Below are 19,964 nucleotides of genomic sequence, written 5' to 3'. Positions count from 1 at the left end.
TCTATGTTAGTCTGCAGAAAAGTGTCTATTGTGAGAGCAAATCTTCTTTATTTTGAGTTAATTTATGGTTGTTGGCGCTTCCTTCAGCGTGATTAACACTGCCATTCAATCAGCGGCGGATTATGGTATGGAACATATTAAACATATGTGCTGCTTCGCGAATTGAGCATATATTTCTTGCTTTTTAGTATCGGATGTTGCAAGTAAGTTCATTCTCTCTCCTTTCAACTGAATCTCTTGATGTCATGCTCGCTTTTCATGGCATAGTGCTGGTTGGAACTGCTTGAAAATAAAGAGTGTGTTGAAAACGCGTAGGGTAGAATGCTCGCTTGTAGATTACGTTAATAGGGAGCACAAATGGCAAAGAAGCCATGGAGCGAGATTAAGCATTAGAGATGCAGAACATTAAGAAGGTTTGTTTGGTTCATGATGGAGGCAGATATGTTATGATAAGCGAGGTTTTCCTTGCAATCAAGCCGGTTGCATACGCGAAGCATTGGATCTATGGAAGCCCTAGTACTGTGGGGAAAAAATTGATAATAATAATGGCTGGTTTATAATTGTCTTCGACCTGGAAGTGAGCTTTGGTATTACGTCTAATGATCAACACGTACAGCAATTTACTAGTATTTCTATGAGAAATGTGAAGGTCTAACATCACCTAGTCCTACAACTTTGAGAGCTTTCCATCAGGATATAAAATTGACAGATAGCTTTCTCGGATTTCACTAATAGATCGACACCTGTAGTCGACGATTAGCAGATGGTCTAAACTGCATGTCTGAACGAAACCCACCCAGCCAGCGCCATTGTGATTCTCAACTCCTGGCGCAGAATCCTGATGGCCAGCTCTACGCCCTCTTGCCCGTTATACTGCATTTGTTAGTTTGCATGTAATGTCTATTCCGAAATGAATACATACAGCAAGCCCCCAGATTGGAATTCTTCCCACAAAACAGTAGCTCGCCCCTAGTGCTAGCGCCTTAAAGATATCCGAACCACGTCGAATGCCACCGTCAATAGCAAGCGGTATCCGTCCTCGGGAAACCTGGGCACATACTCTAAGGGAATCTAAAGTCGCGGGAATACCGTCGAGTTGTCGACCACCGTGATTCGAGACAACGATTCCATCGATGCCGTAATGGATAGCCAGTTCCACATCGGCAGGGGAGCAGACTATCGGAGCAATGTCAATATACAAAGGATAGTGCCCTAGGATGGAGTGGTCGTACCTCCTTTAAGCCAGATTTGCAGCGATGTATGTTTCCTGAGCCATGGGATCGTGCTTTCCCAGTCAAGACTGGGGTCTGTGTATGTCAGCACCTCCACCACAAATAATAGACCTGGAGAACCTACCATAATCAGTCCGATTCGAAGTATCACCGCCATAACTAAGAATGTTGGGCCAATTCATGTCCTCTGGCAGTTGGTAGTTATTGCGATACTCATTCAATCGCTTCCCTAGCACAGGCACATCAACCGACAGGAAGAGTGCCTTGTATCCCACCTCTATGGTGCATTAGATTATTGTAGCACAACTAGTACACAAATGAAAACGTACTTTCCGCCCGATCCAAGAGCTGGAGAGTAATAGATCGATCTCGTAATACACACACCTGTATCACGTATGGATTACCCATTCCTTGAACGGCCACATCCTCTAGGGAATAATTCGAGTAGGATGATAAGCCCATACAGATGCCGAATTTGGCGGCCGCACGAGACGACGCCAATTCTCCGTCAGGATGAGCGAGTTTCTGCGAGGCGGCCGGGCTGAATCCGAATGGAAGTGATACCTATCACTCAAAAAGTATAGGTTGGTATGGGTTCATTCTTTTGTTTTGGTAGAGAAGCATACTTTGGTATCCAGAATTTCAGTGCTCATGTCAATGTGGTCGACATTGGTCAGAATCCGGGGAAGGATTTTGTACCGGTCGAAGGCGGCTTCGTTCTCGCGCAGGCTGGGAATTGTCAAGCCAGTTCAGTATTATAGGAAGGAGAGAAGTCATACGTAATAAGATCCATTGCGCCTTCATTGTAGTAGTCTGTATAGGTCAGCATCGAAACGACACCATGTTGCTGACATGGTACACACACCTCTGACCATCGTGGGAAGTTTACTACTCCCCAAAGCCTTCAAGTCCGCGATGCATGATACATCTTTGTTTAGGATTTCTCCACGATGAGCCATTTCGATGATATTAAACCACTAACAAGGAATAGTTGAGAGAGTGGCGGTTTTGTTGAGGACGAAGGAAAATGCGATATTGTTAAAAAGTGTTTAGAGACTCAGACGGAAGGGCCCTAGGCGGAACAGATGAATAATTAGAAGTATAATCATCATCATAATGCTTCCCCACAGTCAAGAAAAGAATAAGGCAAATATTCCAGCGCTAGAATACGTATAGATTGGGGGAAATGGTTTCCTATCGCGGAATTCCCGCTTTGTGTGCCCCGCGGAATCACCTGCCTTCTTGCTGCGATCAACCAGCGTCATGGCAATTACATCGCCAGCAGCAGATTTTTGTTAATGCAAGACATTGCAAGATTCAACCATCTCTTGCTTAGTTCAATTTCGAAAATAATGGCTAGTACGGCACGAATCTTTCTGTGAGTGGCATGAAACATCCGACATTATGAATGCTAATCCCGCTACAGCACAGGCGCCTCAGGCTACATTGGCGGGGATGTCCTACAAGCCCTCCGATCGGCACACCCAGAATACAACCTCACTGTCCTGCTAAGGGACGATGCAAAAGTGGCGGTCATATCCAAGTCCTATCCTGATGTCCGGGTTGTCCTGGGAGACCTCGACTCCACATCCCTAATTGAAGAAGAGGCTCGTCAGGCGGATATTATTGTCCGTAAGTTGATCGGTTATCGCATGCTGGATTCTACTAATGCACTATTCAGATGCTGCCAGTTCGAGTCATATCAAGAGTGTCGAAGCAATTGCCCGTGGGCTAGCCAGACGCGATGGATCCAGTCCTGGTGGGAATACATTGCCCATCAGAAGTATACTGCAGTCTAACTATCCCAGGCTATTGGATCCAGGTCTCCGGCGCAAGCGCCCTTTCGATCTCCGACATTGTCAACAGCACCTACGGACAAGGAACTGACAAGGTCTTTAGTGATGTCGACGGCGCCAACGAAGTTCGCGATATTATCCACCAGAACGCGGCCAAACGGGCCATCGACAACTTTCTACTCAACTTGGCCGGTCCCAAGACAGCTCTTGTCCTCCCTCCGATTATCTACGGTCAGGGGAGAGGTGTAATCAAACAACGCAGTGTACAAATTCCTGAGTTGGCCAGAGTCGCTATCCAGACCCGGACGGCGGTGCAAGTGGGCAAGGGAGAGAACACCTGGAGCAACGTCCATATTTCAGACATCACCGATATTTTTGTGAAGTTGATTGAGAAGGCTGTACAGGCTGAGGACGGAAATCTGTGGAACAAGAACGGGATTTATTTTGCTGGCAACGCCATGGTGGTGGGTTCTATCTAGAGTTAGCATACATGGATATGGCTAACGCGAGCAGAGCTTTAAGAGAATTTCACAACTAGTGGCCGAGGCGGTGCACAACCTTGGCCTGGCAGACTCGACGTCTGTAAAAGAGCTCGACCACGACGAAGCAGACAGGCTGTCGGCCCACGCCGGGATTCTCTGGGGCACAAACGCTCAGCAAAACTCACAGCGGGCTCGGCAGGTTTTAGGGTGGAGTCCAAAAGGAAAGTCTTTAGAGGAGGAGATTCCCGATACTGTGCGTGTTGAGGCGAGTCGCCTTGGAATGCTTTAGAATACCTCATGTTTAGTATGATACGAAGTAGAATGATTTTAAGTTTGTGCATGTATTCGAATTATCTCATTGACAGTCTTATATACATACTATATTCTTTTCCTATCGCATTTAGATAGAACCGGTTGCAATTAAATACTAATGTACATGAAATATTCTTAAGCGTTCCAATCCAACATGCTGGATAAGAACGCTCAGTACCAACATATATTAATCCTTCTCGATACGGCAACCTCAAAGACCGCTAGCTTCACTGCTAATAGGCCTTTTGGATGTTGATCAATACCATCCATTACTACTTTCCATGATGAATCCAGGCCCATCCCACAACTTAATAGTATGAGTATCACAATTCGTTGCTCTACGTGACCAGTCCAAATCCAGTAGCTAACTCCGATCACCTGATCCGCCCCTCGGCACGTCTTCTCTTCCTGTATTCTCCTTCCAGACACATTCATGCAATTCACTCCAAATTAATCACTTTCTCATATTTCCAAATTGTATATTCCCTCTATCCAATGCCCCGATGACGGGCTCGAGGCCTCTAGGATCAGTTCGCCTCCGCCGATCCCACACCCTAGGAGCCTGTCGCACCTGCAGACGTCGCCATGTCAAGTGCGACCAGAAACGCCCCACCTGTCGCACCTGTCGTGCTCTTGGCGTTGCTTGCGAGGGCTTCTCCAACGAAGTCCGCTGGATGCGCAACAGTGGCAGCAATGATGCGGATGATCACCATGGGACTCGCCGGCACCTTTACACAGGTGATGATTTCTTGTTTTGGTCGCGGCTGATGCCCGCCGCTGACTCACGTCTTAGAACAATCCAGACTGTCCATGAGCACTTCCCTCGGCTCGGACCTGGTTTCCGGCTCCATCAATGCTTCCTTAGCTGAGATTGATCTCAGATCGCGGGACCCCGACCGTTCGCCCACAGGCGACATTGTCGTCGGTCCGTTCGCAGTTCTTGATTTTGCTCCAGCTGCACCACAGGGGATGCCGCGGGGCGTCCAGCCCAGTCAAGTGCAAGGAACAACTCCCGAGCCTGCCCTGGCTAGTACACCTCCAACGGTTTCTTCCGACTTCGTGGCTGCGGAGGAGGTGCCAGCATTTGCTCCAATGTCATCAAAAATTGACTCCCTGTCGCATATAGATGATTTTCTTCATTGGTCTGATCTCTTGGGTCTTAGTCCTGATCAGCCAGGTTTCTTCCAGCCGCCCACGTTGGACGTAGACATGTGCTTTGGCTCTGACCCTCGAGGTCTTGACCCGGAATCCAACTTTGGTGCACCTTCCTATGGCATGGCTGGGGATGCTGGTCCGGTACAGAGAGATAGGGACCAGAGAGACACAATGAGGATGATGACACCGCCACATAGCACGGCCGAAATGGCCTCGACGATACTGGATGCGGCTCCCCTGGCTGATGCCCCCTTATTATTCAAAAATTTTCACGAGAACGTAATTCCACAGATGATGGCCATGCCATTGGGGGAGAAATCACCATGGAAGATCCTCAACATGCCATCTGCAATGGGCACCTATAGCGACCTTACGATACTCGGATCTCAGAATATTAGTCATGCTCGTCTAGCCAATCTCTATGGCGTACTGGCCTGCTCAGCCATTCATCTAGCTTTGAAACCGAGCATCGTCCCAGTGGACTCAATTGAACATTGGCAGCAAGCTGCGGACCAGATGTTCCAGCAGGCTAGAGACTATATGCAGATGTCATTGAAGTATGAAACACAGGAGCCGAAAAGGGCAAAATATAAAGACCAGTTGATGGCCATTTGTTGCTTGACAGAATATGCGGTAAGCTTCCTTCTTCAAGCTTGGGCTTTTTAACAGCAGGATAATGACCGCCAAAGATCATTTCAGGCCAACAGCAACATGCACGGGGTTTCATGGTAAATGCGGAACACATATTGCGCATGCGAGGATTGCCGAAATGCAGAATTTCTCAGAAGGCACGCCTCCTACACCATGTCTACACATGGCTGCGACTTGTCGGCGAGAGCACGTATGTTTTACACGACTATAATCCCTCAAACTCATTTATCGAGGCCCTCGATTCTAATTTCCGGCGGCGTCGCCCTGACCAGATGGCCGGCCAAGATGGACCTGCCGCAAACGAGCGGAATCCTCGGCTCGATGACTTCTTACGTCTGGAAGCACATTACGCGGACAGTGATCTGAACATCGATGAGCCAAAGGATAGGGAGACTGGTCTCCATGATATCCACCTTCAGGACTCCCGTAGCTTCTCTGACACACTGTATAAGCAGATCTATGGAATTCCAGAGACCTGGCTCAGCTTGCTGTCACAGACCACAAGGCTGGCCAATGTCATGGAGACTTTTCGTATTGCACAAAGGTCGTATAAAAATACCACCCTGGAAGCATGGGAAACGCTGCAAAAACGCAGTGTCCATCTGGAGAACATGATTTGCTCGTTCGTTCTCGGCCGCATCCGGGGTGTTGCCCCGGAACACGTTGACCCATCTAGGCCACATGGGCATATGCTACGAGCGCTGAACGAAGCTCTTGTTATTTTCTTCTATCGACGCATACGCCAGGCTCACCCGGCAATTCTGGCAGGTCATGTCGACAGTGTCATTGCGGCACTGGCAGACTTCAATGTGGCATTGCCACAGGATCAAGCCACAGGTCCTGGAACCGCGTGGCCTGCCTTTGTTGCGGGGTGTGAAGCCCTCACATCGTCAAGACGGCAGGCAATCATGCAATGGTTGGATAAGGCAGAGTCAACCTGCGGATTTGCCGCATTCAAGACGGCCAGAAACATTATGAAGGATTTATGGAGGAAACAGGACGAGCACTTGGATACGAATCGCCGCGATCCGATGCCGACGTGGATTGATATTGTAAAAGAGAGACAAATATGGCCCCTCTTTTGTTGATACTATCTACCTCAACTTTCCACTCCCTTTAGCGATTTACGTGGATTACGTGCTATGAGGTACGAGGTAATGCAAGTCTTTATATTCATTATATGACATTCATTTCCGTTCAAACACTCATAGATTCATTTCCCGCATTTAAATCGTTTTGACACCGGCATTCTTCATCAGCTGCTTCAGCTCTGCTTGCAGCTCAGGGCTGAGCAAGGCAAATGGCTTCCGCAACCCACCGGTAGACTGACCCGTCAACTCGACACCAGTTTTGACAGCAGCGGCATAGTTGTGAGATTCGAGAAACTTGCAAATAGGCCAGGCCTTGGTCCAGAGCTCACGGCCTCGCTTCAGATCTCCCTTCACAGAAATCGCATCCCATAGTTCAACAGCCAGATCGGGAATGAGATTGGCGGCTCCCCAAACACCACCAGAGCAACCGGCAGCCAGACCATAGAATGTAAGGCTGTCCCAGCCATTAAATGCAGTAATCTGGTCCGATAGGCCGAAGACCAGCTCAGTAAATGCAGGGGCATTGCCCGAGGTGTCCTTGAGATATTTGACGCCCACCTTTGACAGTCCCGCGATTTCAGCCGGGCTTAGTGTCAACCCCGAGGCGGAAGGGATATTGTAGTACACGATGGGTAGCTTCGAGGCGCCGTGAATCTCAGCCATGAGCTCAGTGAGCTGCTCAAGGTTCACAGGATCATAGAACGGCGGTACAACCATAAGCGCAGCTGCACCCGCCTGAGCGGCATGAGAGGCCAACTCAACAGCCTCAGCAGTAGAAGTACTTCCCGTACCGGCCACAACAGGAACACGACCAGCGGCGAACTTGACACAAAGCTCGGTGAGCTCCTTCCGCTCAGCGACTGACATTGTGGTGAACTCGCCGGTACTACCGCCGGGGACTAGACCATGCACGCCAGCAGAGATGAGGTGGTCGATATGGGATTTGAGGCGCCCTTGGTCGATTTTGGTCTTGTCGTCGGTGAAGGGGGTGATCAAGGCCACCAGGATGCCGTGTAGGAATGCCATTTCGCTGGGGGAATCAAATGTGGAAAAGAAGGAAAAGTAGAGGTGGAATTGGTTGTGGAGATGAAGAGAAAGATGAGATGGAGGGTATGAAGGACAATGATAGATACATTTTTATGTACTTGTGATATCGCGTATTGCGGAACCGCTTTCCTGTTGGGTATGGACGTATCGGGGGAAGAATCACTTGCTTTTTCCATTGCCCCACATCACTATATCCGAGTTGCAATAATTACATCATTCGTATTCTAGTATGGTCATGCCCAGGCCCATTTGCGACGTGAATGGCTAGTCGGGATGTACTATTTCAGCGCCTGGTAGCCATAGTGGAGCCCCGTCAAATGTCCTCAGTGACGGTACTTACCGACACCCAACATGTTCATTGCAATTTACAACGAGCTGGCGAGTAGGTGTAGGATAGGTTGAATGCCCATGTTGCTAAATTAATTCTTGGTAGATGCTAAGATACGGGATGTGTGTGAAAGCTAGCAGTGCGTAAATGGTGCAGTCTCCTCTTCACAGGTTGTCGATGCCCTTTCAAGAATATTTACTGCAAATGAAGTTTTCCTGGTTACTATGGAGGTATTAAGAATAAAATCAATCCTGCTTTGAAAAATTGGAGTGACACAGATACCCATTTTTGGGCTCGCTACCTAACAATAACAGGGGGTACAAACCTACTAGATGGCTAGGTCCATGTAGCACTTGATTGACGGCTAAGACACATTTTGACTTATTAACAATGTCTCCGCCTGTGTTCATGCTCCTGTCAAACCGGGGAAAGTTGCTACTCGAAACCTCGCGGCGGAATTGATGGCCAGGAAATTGATGGACCGAGCGATGGAAATGTATGGATTCAGATAAATTATGCTATAGGTTACCTCCTCTATCGTTGCCGTAAGAATATATTTCAGTAAGATAAATGCTGAATACTCCTCTTTTAGTGGCCAAAGTTCAATTATGATCAACAGGCAATAATGGTATCTACATTCAAGACTGTAATATCCAAGCTGCTGAAACTGTTCGTTGCTGCGGAAGAGATTCGGTTGAGGCTGAACGCCTGTGGAATTTGAGCGAGAAGATTGTGGGAGAAACCTTTGACTATGAAATTTAGAAAAGGATAGATGCCGTACTATTCTTGCAAACTAAGAATGAAGCTACATATTGCATTGACTCCGCTGATAAATCAAGCCCGCAATATGAGAATATATCTAGTTGTAGATGCTGCATTGCTGTATTCATAATATCCATATCTCTGAGGAGACTAAAATAGTCCGTGTCAACGATAAACTTAAATCAGATAGACAAGTGCTGCAAATATAATAGCCATATAAACAGAATGCTAATTTCACAACTTCCCTTTTCCTACCATCGCTCTCACCGCGCGGATAGTCCCTTTAACAGAAGACTTTGCAATATCCATATGGCTTTCCTCTATGTTGCGTGCCTCCTCAGTTCCAGGCTCCATATTTTCAAATTTCCAATCATACGTGAACGTCAAATATAGCATATTATCGGGCACAACGGACAGAATATTCTGCACCACAGACTCATTTGGAAGAGTAAAATAAGTCTATCCACCAGATTAGACCTGAAACAGTTCCATTTTCAGGGGAAAAAAAAATATATGAGACTTTCATACTCTAGTTGGTGGGTATAACCTGCATTCCTCCCTGGCCGATATCCCCGCCATAGGGGACGCCTTAAGTTCTGGTGCCACCAATGCCTCCCGGACGACAAAATTTCCATCGTCCCTTTCTTCAATCACTTTGCAGTCTGTCAGGGAAGGGATGAAATCCTGTGGACGTCTGACTTTGCACTTTAAGCCATTCCAAACTTGTTCATGCGTTAGGGGCGGGATGGAATCATCGGAGTTGACGGGTTCAGTGTAGGCGATATGTAGGGTTAGCATGATAGGTGGTCTGTTTTGGATATTGAATCACCATGTGTTGTTGGTACATGAATGAACGAGAAGGTCTATTTAAGCTTTAGGGGTTCTATGAAGACGGATATTGTCGGAAGTGGCATGAGCGGTGTTCAAAGAATATCAGAATATGATTTGTCCATTGTAAGAAGCCTTCGGTGTTCGTTGAGCCCGAAGACCGAGCAGTGCGTGCTCTTAGTTGTTGTACCCATCTGGAATAAACATGTCCAGCATAAGTATTTTCGACAGTGTCGGTGGCTTGTAAGATGAGTAAAAACCTAATGCCTACCGTTCATATCAAAGCGGATACACATAAGCCTAGTATGAGGGAATGACATAAACCCCATACTTCTTTATATACATTAGTTAATCTCCTAATGGTCGCTAAACAACCCTTCTCCGACAAATGAATATTCTAATCATCTCCTTGCGCAGTAGCGATAAGAGAGTATTTAGAGCTCAGCAACCTTCTGGACAGTATCTTCATGACTTTTCACTGCTAATCCAACCATCTTCGTTTACCCCGCAGATTTGGTCCTGCCAAGGGTTCACTACCTTATTCAAGTTAAACCAAAGCTGTTCTTCTCCAAAGAAGACGTCCGATTCAGCTTCTGTGAACTACACTGGACACACCAACCCCTTTGTATCTTGTAAATAAAGCCAATACTCGATAATAAGGACCAATGTCCCTCTTTAAAGCAATTAAATTTCTGTTCCATTGCCTACCCGCTCCAGCTACAAGATGCTGAAGCAGAAGAAGAATAGGGTCATGAAGAGCTTCAAGATATGTTTTATTCAAGTGGCCGTTGAAGATATGATAGTAGCAAAAGTTTGAGTCGTCAGCGATAAAGTTCATCCGCATTGGCTATCTTCTCAGCTGAAAGTGTCTTATAACCCTGTGGAAGCGACAGTTCGATTAGGTTAGAGTTTGTTCAGGATCTGGGTTTTCGAATGCTCGGGGATAACCTGCAACCAGCAGACGCAGTTCGACAACTCTGTGCTGCCAGTTATACAAAGGACAGTCCCAGAGTCAGGTGATATGAAAAGTTATTTGGGTTCAACTCTCAATTTTGTCGGGCTATTTCGTAAATCCAATGAAGTAAACATACTTGGATGACGGAGAGTTAGACGGTTAAGCAGACTAACAGCTCTTTTTGGAAGTAGATATGGGACCAAGGCTAAGTATTTTGTCTAGAATTAGAAATCATCCTTTAGTGACTTTTCCCCAGAAAAAACATCATTATGGGAAAATTCATGTTCCATCGCCTTTCCATACCGCCGGGTCCATTCGATTTCTTTCTGTGGAATCGATGCTATGCACTTCTTGGAGTCATTCACTATAGTCAAAAGTCAGTAACTGGACATCATGACATCTAGCAATGAGTTAACCCCCACTGTCCATGGTAAGTATCGAGGCTAGCTCGTTTTCCTTAGTAAAACATGTAATTCACGGTCGGGACAATGCAAAGCGCCTCCGAGCCATGTTCATTTTGGCGCTGGTAGAGTACAATGGTGCTTGAAAGTCGGGGGGGCATCTTTCTTAAAGTAAATACTTCCAATAGATACAAATTGCATTCCAGAAAATCGTTTCTCAATTTCAACCAAACTGGAGACAATTTTATGTCTTTCGCACTTGCTCATGCTAAGCAATTTTTTATTAAAACCGATACCTGGAGCCATCTCCATAACGATATATTCCACACCGATAGGATTCCTCTCCGAAGAGGAGTACCCATACACCCCGAGTACAGGGATACCCTTTGGGTGGGACATAATATAGAGTGGCAGCTTCGCTCTCGGTCGCGTATTGCTTGGGCCCTGCTATTCGATATGGAACTTTGACAACGGCCTCAAATCCATCATCCATAATCAGGAGGAATACTCGATAGAAGCCTCCTTCGGCGAGTTTGGTTATGCTCGCGGTGGGTCCGTGGCTAGGGCTAATATGTTTTCCTGCCTCTTGTAGAAGAGTACTGGGGTCGAACTCCACGTAGCGTTCACGTCGTCGAACATCCTTATTGTAGAGAAACGTGCCTAAGGTATATGAGAAAAGGCCTGATTTGTTATGGCACCTGGACAAAAGTTGAAGGGTTGTCGACCAAAGTGGGCCAATATTACACAATATTCAGCATCCGCTCGGTCCGACTTTATTCCTTTGTTTTTCACCTTTTTTATCCAGCTCTCCCAGATAGATTCAGATAGACAAGAGACCTTAGAGACCTCATTCTTCAATGCAGATCCATATTATGATTATGATCGGTGATACTAGCTCATACGCGTATTTAGCTGACCGACAACTTCAATCGTACTAGTCTTGATCGTAAGGAATTGTCAGATATACGGCTAGTCCCGAAGAGGAAATAGGGTATGATTGGTGAAAAGGTCTTATTTGAATGAATTGAGCTGGTTGGGCTCTTCTTGATTATTCTCTTGGTTATTCTTGATTGATTATTTTGTTGTGTGCTCCACGGGGGGGTTTTACCCCGATCCAGTCATATGATTCTGGTCCACCAATGGCCATATTATTTGACAGGAATTCCGCTATCAATCACAGCCATAAACAGTGACCACACCTTCAGCCATGCGTTCCTCCGAAAATACCTCCATGAACTTGGTGCAAGAAGGCGGAGTGCCGAGGGCCGAATAATAAGCGTGAGGAGGAAATCTAGCTACAATAAAGTGTCGAGTTAAGATACTCGAGGTGAATACTCGGCCGAATCCGGATGGCGGTCACGCACGTCAGAACCCAACTGGCAATTCTAGCTCTGGATCACAGTGTGTAGTGATCGTGATAACAATGTCGTGTCCTACAAAGGTGCTTCTTCCTGGCAACTTTCTAGGAAAACCTGCTCAAGTACATCTTTAAGGCTTCTGCGAAACATGCCTTCTTTGTCCTCATGGATGTGAATGGCCAGGTCGTATGTTTCCGATACTGTTTGAAACACAATAACCCTCCACGCAGCTGGTCTCTTGTACATTGGCTCAATCTCTTCAATGCGTATACGACAAGCTGTTTTCTTCAGCGAAGTGAAGTTTTCTAAGAATAGAATGATTAACCTGATAGGCCTTAAGCAAAATATAAGAGCTCACTTACTCTCAATCAGATGGATCCACTCCAAAAGCTCGGAGGCTTGGGGTACCTTTGTGAGCTTCTAATTTGAATGCAAGTATTTGCAAATCCACATACCTTGACCACCGAGCTTGTTGCGAATATCGGCTTAGGTCTCCATGTTTGCGGAAGAAACGAAAGCTGCAGAAGCTAAGGGTAAACTCGGCTTCACAAACGTATGGGCCAGTGAACTCGGATACTTGTGGCAAGAGAACCACCTGTGGAAATAATATGATGAATTTCAGGGCCTTGGTGTTGGGTTTCTCGCTTGGATTGGGATGTGTTTTTCTCTTTCGACCCCGCTGAAGCGATGTGGTCAGAGTCGACAAGACTTAAGACGCTCGGGCATTAACGAACCCCGCACACATAGTGGTTGGTCCGTCCACTCACTAGCCATCTCTTCAGTCAGGAGCCCCAACCCCCCTGAGGAAACTTCCCTTTCACATCACACCACAGGGACAAGCTATATTGAATGAAGAATCTAGAATAATGGGACGAAATAAAGACTCGACAGCACCTCTCACACCACTCGTGTCGGGATGTGTTCCTGCAGTGTGCGTAGAGGGAATCTTTGGAAGCAAAAACCCTCTCACAGAGAGTACATTCATAGTCTATCCCGTCGAAGGTAAGATATGGGCCAAGTTCCATCCTTTAGATTAATGGCGAAGTAATTAAATGGAGCCCTGTGAGAAGAAAATCGGGATCCTACCTTGGTGATGCCAACCTTTGAGTCAGGTGTAAACCACAGTTTATGGGCCGCTTGGTCCCACCCGCTGCGGAGGGGATACCGGAGGCGCTATGGCATGAGCCAATGAAGGCTACCTTGATGCTCAGGTGCCGACTGCACCTGGAAATGTACCATAACCCATGTGGGCCACAAATTCGAAGTCGGTTTCCGAGACTTTGTTAAGAGATTAAGGCACTATGGACAAAATGCCATGGCATATGATCTTGCAACTCTTGGGTATCCCCGTACGAGTCGAGATCTTGTTTACTCTTCAACCTCGAAGGTACATACTGGAAAGTTCCGACCTGATATTTCGATCTCAGTCAATCGTGCTTCGAAAGGCTCCAAATGCATCGCAGTACGAACGAAGATAGCCCGACGTTGACTGGATATATTGGAAACCAGAATAACCGTAGCATTCCTTGGTCTCTGTATCCCTGCAGAAAAATGTATCTTCGCGAAGGCTTCCAGACGGACTCTCGTAGAAGTGCCCTATCACGTGAAGGAAAGGCGGTCCTTCGGGTCCAAATGCCCATGACATAAAAGAACAAAGAGAGGATGGAACATGACTCCAGTGATGAGGGACCAAACTATCATCCCAGTCATCAAATCGCCATCCTGGAACTCGGAGGTGTAGCACTCGAATACTCTCCCTAATGTTGGGCGAGGACAAAAGGGCTTTCTGGGATTGGGAGTGTGGTTAGTGGGCAGCTCTTAACGAAAACGCAGTTTGTCTGGCGTACCAGTATGTCAAAATCATTGCAGCAAATACCGAGAAATTCAAGATTTAGCCCAGCCAACGGGTTTTGAGAAACATCAGCCGACAGTTTCTCCACCTCTGATGGCGTAAATGCCATCACGGGATCGCCAAGGGGTTCACTATCATGAGATAATTGCTGATAGACAAGCCTCCGCAAGGATCTTTTATGGCACAGTGCAGAATCCCAGATCGACAATGGATTTGAGAAGCTCACTACCGAGACATACAACTCTTCAAGTCCTTCGAACGCGCCGAGGAAGCTAGAAAGCGCGAGAGCGCTTTCCGTGTTGTCCATATAGGGGTCGGATTCAATCAACAAGGATTTCAAAGAAATGGTCGAACCAGAATCGCGAATGCTGTGTAAGAGCTCCTCCCAACCTTTGCAAAGGCAAAGACTCAAGGATCGAAGTGAGCCGAAACTAAAAGTAGAAGAAAGCTTTTCGTGCGTCGATAGGAAATCCATGTTAGTCAAACAAAGATATTGGAGCGTAGGAAATACGATCCCTGGTTTTCTGTCACTGATCTTTGCAATCTCATTCGCGAAAAACCATTTCATGTAATTCAGCGGCTTAAGATACCAGTTCGACACACCGACATCCAAGCGGATAAGATGAGATGAGTTATGCTCTAGGGCCGAGCATAATTCAGTGATGTGACCCCAATTATCTATCTTGGGCCATGATATATTCTCCAGATATCGGAATCTTGACAAGGAAATCTCCTCGCACTCATCGCGGCAAGAGCCACCAGTCCGGAGACTAATAGACTTGAGCTTTTTCTGCTTTTGTAGTAGAAGGCCGGAAGAACCGAGGAGCTCCTCTGGAACGCACATGCCCAGGTCCCAACTATTTCAGGACAGAATTAGATCATCTCTTCTCGCGGTAGATTATAAAACGCAGAACGCACGTACATAAAGCTCTCAAGTTTATCCGTCATACATCTGGCAATAATCTGCAACAGAGTGTTGATGGGGTAGCTCAGGTGTCCGTACTTCCTGCGGTCGGCCCTCGGTATACTTTTTGGTACGTCCTCGGATTCACTGTCGGATTTACTGTCGGATTCACTGTCGGATTCACTGTCGGATTCACTGTCGGATTCACTGTCGGATTCGCTGACCAGATAGGGATCTCTGTGAAAACAACCGATCGCAACGCGAGCCCGTGATCTTATCTCAATTGTTCGTAGATGGATAAGGGGATCGATTGGATGTGTGGGTGCTTGCAATATTGCATCAACGTTCCGCCAATCATCGAAGTCCTCATCCTCTTCATCGGTCTTCAGAGTGACGGATTTATATAGGAATGGAACCGTGACGGAGTAAAAGTATTTTGAAACTCGACATAAGCTGTTGAGATCAGCTCGTTCCAGATACTAGTTAGTGCACGTAAGTAAATTAGCTGTGAACGAGAAATTGGGCGTCAATTTCCACACCTCAAGCGTAATATGGATTATCTCGATTGGGAGTTTCAAAAGCATCCTGCTAATGATGATGTCCAGGGGATAGTGAAAATGGAGGTCAGGTTTGCCGCCCGAATAGTTGGAGACCACACAGAAGACGGCGCTTATTTGTATGCTGACAGGTGCTGCCGGCCGATAATTATTGCGCCTCCCTCGCTCGACCAGCTTGCTTGGGTTTGTGGGGTTCACCTCTTTACCCATGCCCTTCCAACATTACTGTTCTGTTTCTCTTCGATGTTAGATTGCTCACCCTAATCCTTGCCATTGTCACTTACCTTGGGCGGGAAAAGGACTCCTCTGTTATGATTTGCCATAATGGCGAAATGAATCGCTGCGGTGCGCTGCGGTACGGGGCCCATACGCCGCAGCGCCTACTTCAATCATGCTATCCTGCCCGCAACGGGACCCGCCCATTGCTGGCTGCCTCAAGCGCACATGATCACCACAAAAAGTGGCCGCAGGCCACACCGGTAGCAGGTAAGTCGATGCCTTTCTGGAAGGACCAAGTAAGTCCAGGCAAGCGAACACATAGTGTAGGGGGACCAGTGCTTAGGCTCTGTACCAATGTTTTGTTCACGGCGGAATTGAAATTAACCTGGCTCATCGGTAAGCCGCAGCTCATTGGCCGCTTAGGCCCACCCTGGAAGGAGGCGATCCCGCAGCCAATGAAAGCTACTTTTATGAAGTCTAGCTGATTGGCTGTCAGCTGGTAGATCTAAATGTACCATCAATGCGGTCTGAGTGTTTGATCAAGCAGATGGAAAGTACATCCAGCAATCGTTAGCTGAGGAGATATGCGCAGCTTCATAGATAAGTCTCCATGATCGAGTGGGTGCTATGGGTAGAGGGCTGTATTGATAGCACTGGCCCACCAAGCTGTTAGCACCGCAGCTGGATGGATACATATCCCCTTAAATGCGGTCCAATAGCATGTGTGAGCAGCAAGGCTGCGGCGCTAGTGTCTGGTACATGATACGCGTGCACCAATTGGAGACTTATTGGATTTCTCCAACGCACTACCGAGGAAAAGGAGAAAAGCAAAAATAGCCGGCGGATTGATAGCAAAGACGGAACGACTAATGGGGAGAATCAAACCATCCCGGTGATAGTAAGAGAGATTGCCTTGACATCCAGGATATATGAACATAACATGATGTGAATGATGATCAACCTTTCACTTCAAATAGGTCGCTCTCCCACGCGCCTGCAATACTCTTCTTAATAGAATATCTAAATGAAAAGATTGTCCACACATGTATGTGTCCCAGCTGCCCCGCGACCGGAGACTAACATACACATCCATAATGAAGGGAAAGAAAGAAATGTAAGACGACCGCGAGGCAAGAATTCGGCATCTATCTAATGCCAACGTCATCGTCGCAGAGGCCGAGGCTATGTCACGGTCGCATGCATATCAAATGCGTGCCGTTGGAGGTGCATCTTGCACGAGAAGAGCTCGTCGCAGACATTACACCTTATTTCGGATTGCGTGGAGATATGGCGAAGATGCTTTCGCTTAATATGCTTGGTAACATCTCCATGGCTGGAGAATTTGTACGTTCGCTTTCCAATATCCAAATCCTGCTGCCCAAGACAGATGAAACAGAAGAGAGGCCTCCCGATACCCTTCTTAGAGGGCTTGTCCTTTATTACAGATTGAATCGCGGATACCAGTCCGTCATTCGTCGGGGAAGAAGGCCGGGTCAATTGCGTCTCTCCTTTGACACCGTGATCTGGTCCGGTGGCGGCGGGCTCTGTAGAAGAACGCTTATCGCGCGGAAGACGGCAGGTATCACCTTCCTCGAAAAGAGCATAAGCAGCTACGGCATCAATTGCTTCCGTCCGTCTAGCTACTTCCTCTTCGAGTGTCGGGCGAGGTAGGGTGAGGAGACTCTTAATCAGTCGCTTCTAAGGTAGTGGTACCGCTTCTAAACACTTGAGAGGTTTTTCCTCCTTGGCCAGGTTGAATCCAGACAGCTGACGTCTGATTTCCAGCATCGGTTGCTCGCGGTCGTACTTTGCCTGAATCTAAGTGAGTAATGCGTTCCTTGCTCGCTGTCTGGCACCTGCAATCTCTTGGTTCAGCTTCTTATACATCGCGTATTGCTCTGTCCCATGGTGATTCGACAATGGGCGCCCCATTTGGCGACTAAGCTCGTCACGCCGGCGAATCAAGTCAGCGATTTCCGGATCTTGATTGACTCAGGACGACTGTGCGGTAGTTAATTCCTGAGGGCGATTCGGATTAATAGACCGGCTTATCCGGCATGCGGCACGCATGATGTCGTCTTCAGGGTTAAGACGGCGAATGATGGCAGGGAGGTTTTTATTAATCCTTCTGCTGAGATAATAGCGCAAAAAGGTGCGGGTGTCGGTATAATGCATGATAAGATTGCGCAGTGAATCACTAACAGATCCTAAGACACGTTAGTTGGTGTGCATCGAAGGCCAATATGCTGGAGTAACGTACCGCTGCTGTCTAATACTGTCCCGGCACCGTATCACAAGCTGTATGGACGCGTGACTTGCGGAAAGCCGGTAATCACCCTTATCTTCTTTACCCAAGGTTCAATCGTCGAATAAGGAAGCGGCTTATCGGGAGATATGGTGATACCTTGCAGAGTCTGTTCTAACATTCAGAATATGGGCACGTCATCCAGTGCCGGATTAATTCGCAGGGAGAGCTCGATGCATCCATCGCGAATCCGAAGCTGTGGGATCTGGCTTGCAGAAACAAGTACTTCCTCGCCTTTAACGCGGTCAAAAGCACGGTCAGCAAAATCCGCAAGTCACGCGTCCATACAGCTTGCGATACAGTGCCGGGACAGTATTAGACAAGGATCGAAGATGATCTCAGGGAGAATGTATGTGTTGCTGAAGGACAGGTTAGATGTAAAATAAACAGCCACTGCGAACTTACGCATCCTTTGCACCGAGCCATTCTTTAGTAAACTCAAAAGTAAACTCGATAATAATGCGATAAGGCCCGCCTTGAGGGTCACGTAGCAAGCTGACTTGAATATGGCGATACCGTAGGTTCAGAATGGCCTGAGGACGGTTGGTTGTTAGGCCGGCAAGCTGCAGGAAGAGTGCCAGTTCGATACAATGACGGCCATGACCAAACTTCTTTTTTGTTGTACTAACCGTGGTCTCTACAATCTTGGTTAAGTCCTCGACATCCATCGGAGGCTTGTCGCGCCCCTTCGTGGACAGTTTGTGTTTCTTGGCCAGCCGTCGAATCACCTAGACATCATAGTGTATCAGCTCCGGGCCAAGTATAAGATATCAAAGAATCGTCTGTATTATAGCTCTGTGCTTCTCGGAAGGGCTTGTTTGAACGTACACGGCGCATCTGTCGGTTTATTTGTTTTGTGACCTTGTTCGAAGTTTCTTTTTCATACACCAGGCGAAACACCTTCCAAAAGGTGTCAAGTGAACTCTTACACTTTGTACCTGGGAGCCGCCTTCCATCTTTTCCACGCCGTAGATTGAGGACCCAATCCAGGAAGGTATACATGATCGAAATCGACAGGCGTGCGAATTCCTCTCGGGGGTCTTTTCAAAGAAAGGCGCAGAATCTATGGCGACCAGAGTTAGGCAAACATGTATCAACGATGGAAATGGATACGCCATACTGTGACTATTTCTTTTCCACCCGATTGAGTAGGGCAGTGGTACTCTTTCCATAGTCCTCCTTGGTGTAGTCGGTCTCATCGAAGTTCGCAAGCTGCTGGATATAGTACTCTGGTGGATGCTTGTTATCCGCAAAAAGAAGTGCCGCATCACTGACGTCCTTGTCTTGGGAGCCCTTATCTTCAGGCTCCGTCAGGTCCGTGCCATATTGACTGTCTTCAGTGCTCTCTCGTTTAGAGGAGTCGCTGTCGTCGGATGACGGGCCGAAATTTCGACGGCAGCGAGCCATATGGTGAAGATGCAACGCAACCAGCAGCAAAAGGCTTTTTGACGTAAAATACTCTCACTTAAGGTCTCTGTAGTACTCGATGCCTCGCCGAGGATTTCGGATTTAAAGCGGGAGATGAGAGACGCAAATGAATGTAGGACATAAGGGTAATCGAGGGACCGGCCGTTGTTTATAAAGCACTTGGAGAGGAGGCCATTTTTAGAGCGTCTCAGAGACCGCAGCGAAGGGTATGGGATGTTAGCATTGGCTGGCCTCCAGAACAGTGTGCTTGTAGGTATACTGCGCTGCGGACAAATGAGGTTTAGGTGGGTCTACCCTCAGT

General features: G+C 47.4%; 7 protein-coding genes across 7 annotated transcripts; 3 read left to right on the top strand and 4 right to left on the bottom strand.

The window, feature by feature from the left end:
- Positions 1-667: 667 nt before the first annotated feature.
- Positions 668-2,107, bottom strand: HAO1 (alpha-hydroxy acid oxidase; the record flags this gene model as incomplete). The annotated part of the gene is made up of 9 exons (XM_033568179.1): positions 668-743; positions 797-873; positions 923-1,176; positions 1,233-1,307; positions 1,357-1,509; positions 1,562-1,796; positions 1,859-1,961; positions 2,012-2,045; positions 2,098-2,107. 9 exons carry the CDS (start codon positions 2,105-2,107, stop codon positions 668-670), a joined length of 1,017 nt encoding a protein of 338 aa, XP_033430174.1.
- A 477-nt stretch (positions 2,108-2,584) lies between these two features.
- ATNIH1004_003501 (uncharacterized protein) lies at positions 2,585-3,799 on the top strand (the record flags this gene model as incomplete). Its single annotated transcript, XM_033568178.1, has 5 exons — positions 2,585-2,610; positions 2,659-2,864; positions 2,914-2,991; positions 3,041-3,492; positions 3,542-3,799. The coding sequence occupies 5 exons, from the start codon at positions 2,585-2,587 to the stop codon at positions 3,797-3,799; spliced, it is 1,020 nt and encodes a 339-aa protein (XP_033430173.1).
- Positions 3,800-4,325: 526 nt separating this feature from the next.
- On the top strand, positions 4,326-6,716 carry ATNIH1004_003500 (Zn(II)2Cys6 transcription factor; the record flags this gene model as incomplete). Its single annotated transcript, XM_033568177.1, has 3 exons — positions 4,326-4,560; positions 4,616-5,610; positions 5,667-6,716. 3 exons carry the CDS (start codon positions 4,326-4,328, stop codon positions 6,714-6,716), a joined length of 2,280 nt encoding a protein of 759 aa, XP_033430172.1.
- A 138-nt stretch (positions 6,717-6,854) lies between these two features.
- Positions 6,855-7,745, bottom strand: ATNIH1004_003499 (dihydrodipicolinate synthase family protein; the record flags this gene model as incomplete). The annotated part of the gene is made up of 1 exon (XM_033568176.1): positions 6,855-7,745. The coding sequence occupies one exon, from the start codon at positions 7,743-7,745 to the stop codon at positions 6,855-6,857; it is 891 nt and encodes a 296-aa protein (XP_033430171.1).
- Positions 7,746-13,821: 6,076 nt separating this feature from the next.
- Positions 13,822-15,921, bottom strand: ATNIH1004_003498 (uncharacterized protein; the record flags this gene model as incomplete). Its single annotated transcript, XM_033568175.1, has 4 exons — positions 13,822-14,184; positions 14,246-15,107; positions 15,173-15,633; positions 15,694-15,921. The coding sequence occupies 4 exons, from the start codon at positions 15,919-15,921 to the stop codon at positions 13,822-13,824; spliced, it is 1,914 nt and encodes a 637-aa protein (XP_033430170.1).
- Positions 15,922-16,043: 122 nt separating this feature from the next.
- On the top strand, positions 16,044-16,257 carry ATNIH1004_003497 (uncharacterized protein; the record flags this gene model as incomplete). Its single annotated transcript, XM_033568174.1, has 2 exons — positions 16,044-16,197; positions 16,253-16,257. The coding sequence occupies 2 exons, from the start codon at positions 16,044-16,046 to the stop codon at positions 16,255-16,257; spliced, it is 159 nt and encodes a 52-aa protein (XP_033430169.1).
- An 855-nt stretch (positions 16,258-17,112) lies between these two features.
- On the bottom strand, positions 17,113-19,642 carry ATNIH1004_003496 (uncharacterized protein; the record flags this gene model as incomplete). Its single annotated transcript, XM_033568173.1, has 8 exons — positions 17,113-17,611; positions 17,657-17,742; positions 18,372-18,469; positions 18,536-18,594; positions 18,641-18,798; positions 18,865-18,963; positions 19,165-19,298; positions 19,399-19,642. 8 exons carry the CDS (start codon positions 19,640-19,642, stop codon positions 17,113-17,115), a joined length of 1,377 nt encoding a protein of 458 aa, XP_033430168.1.
- Positions 19,643-19,964: the final 322 nt, after the last annotated feature.

Source organism: Aspergillus tanneri, assembly GCF_003426965.1.
Source record: "Aspergillus tanneri strain NIH1004 chromosome Unknown AapTan_1_pilon_pilon_pilon, whole genome shotgun sequence".
Lineage (NCBI taxonomy): Eukaryota > Fungi > Ascomycota > Eurotiomycetes > Eurotiales > Aspergillaceae > Aspergillus > Aspergillus tanneri.
This window is presented reverse-complemented; position numbering and strand designations above follow the sequence as displayed.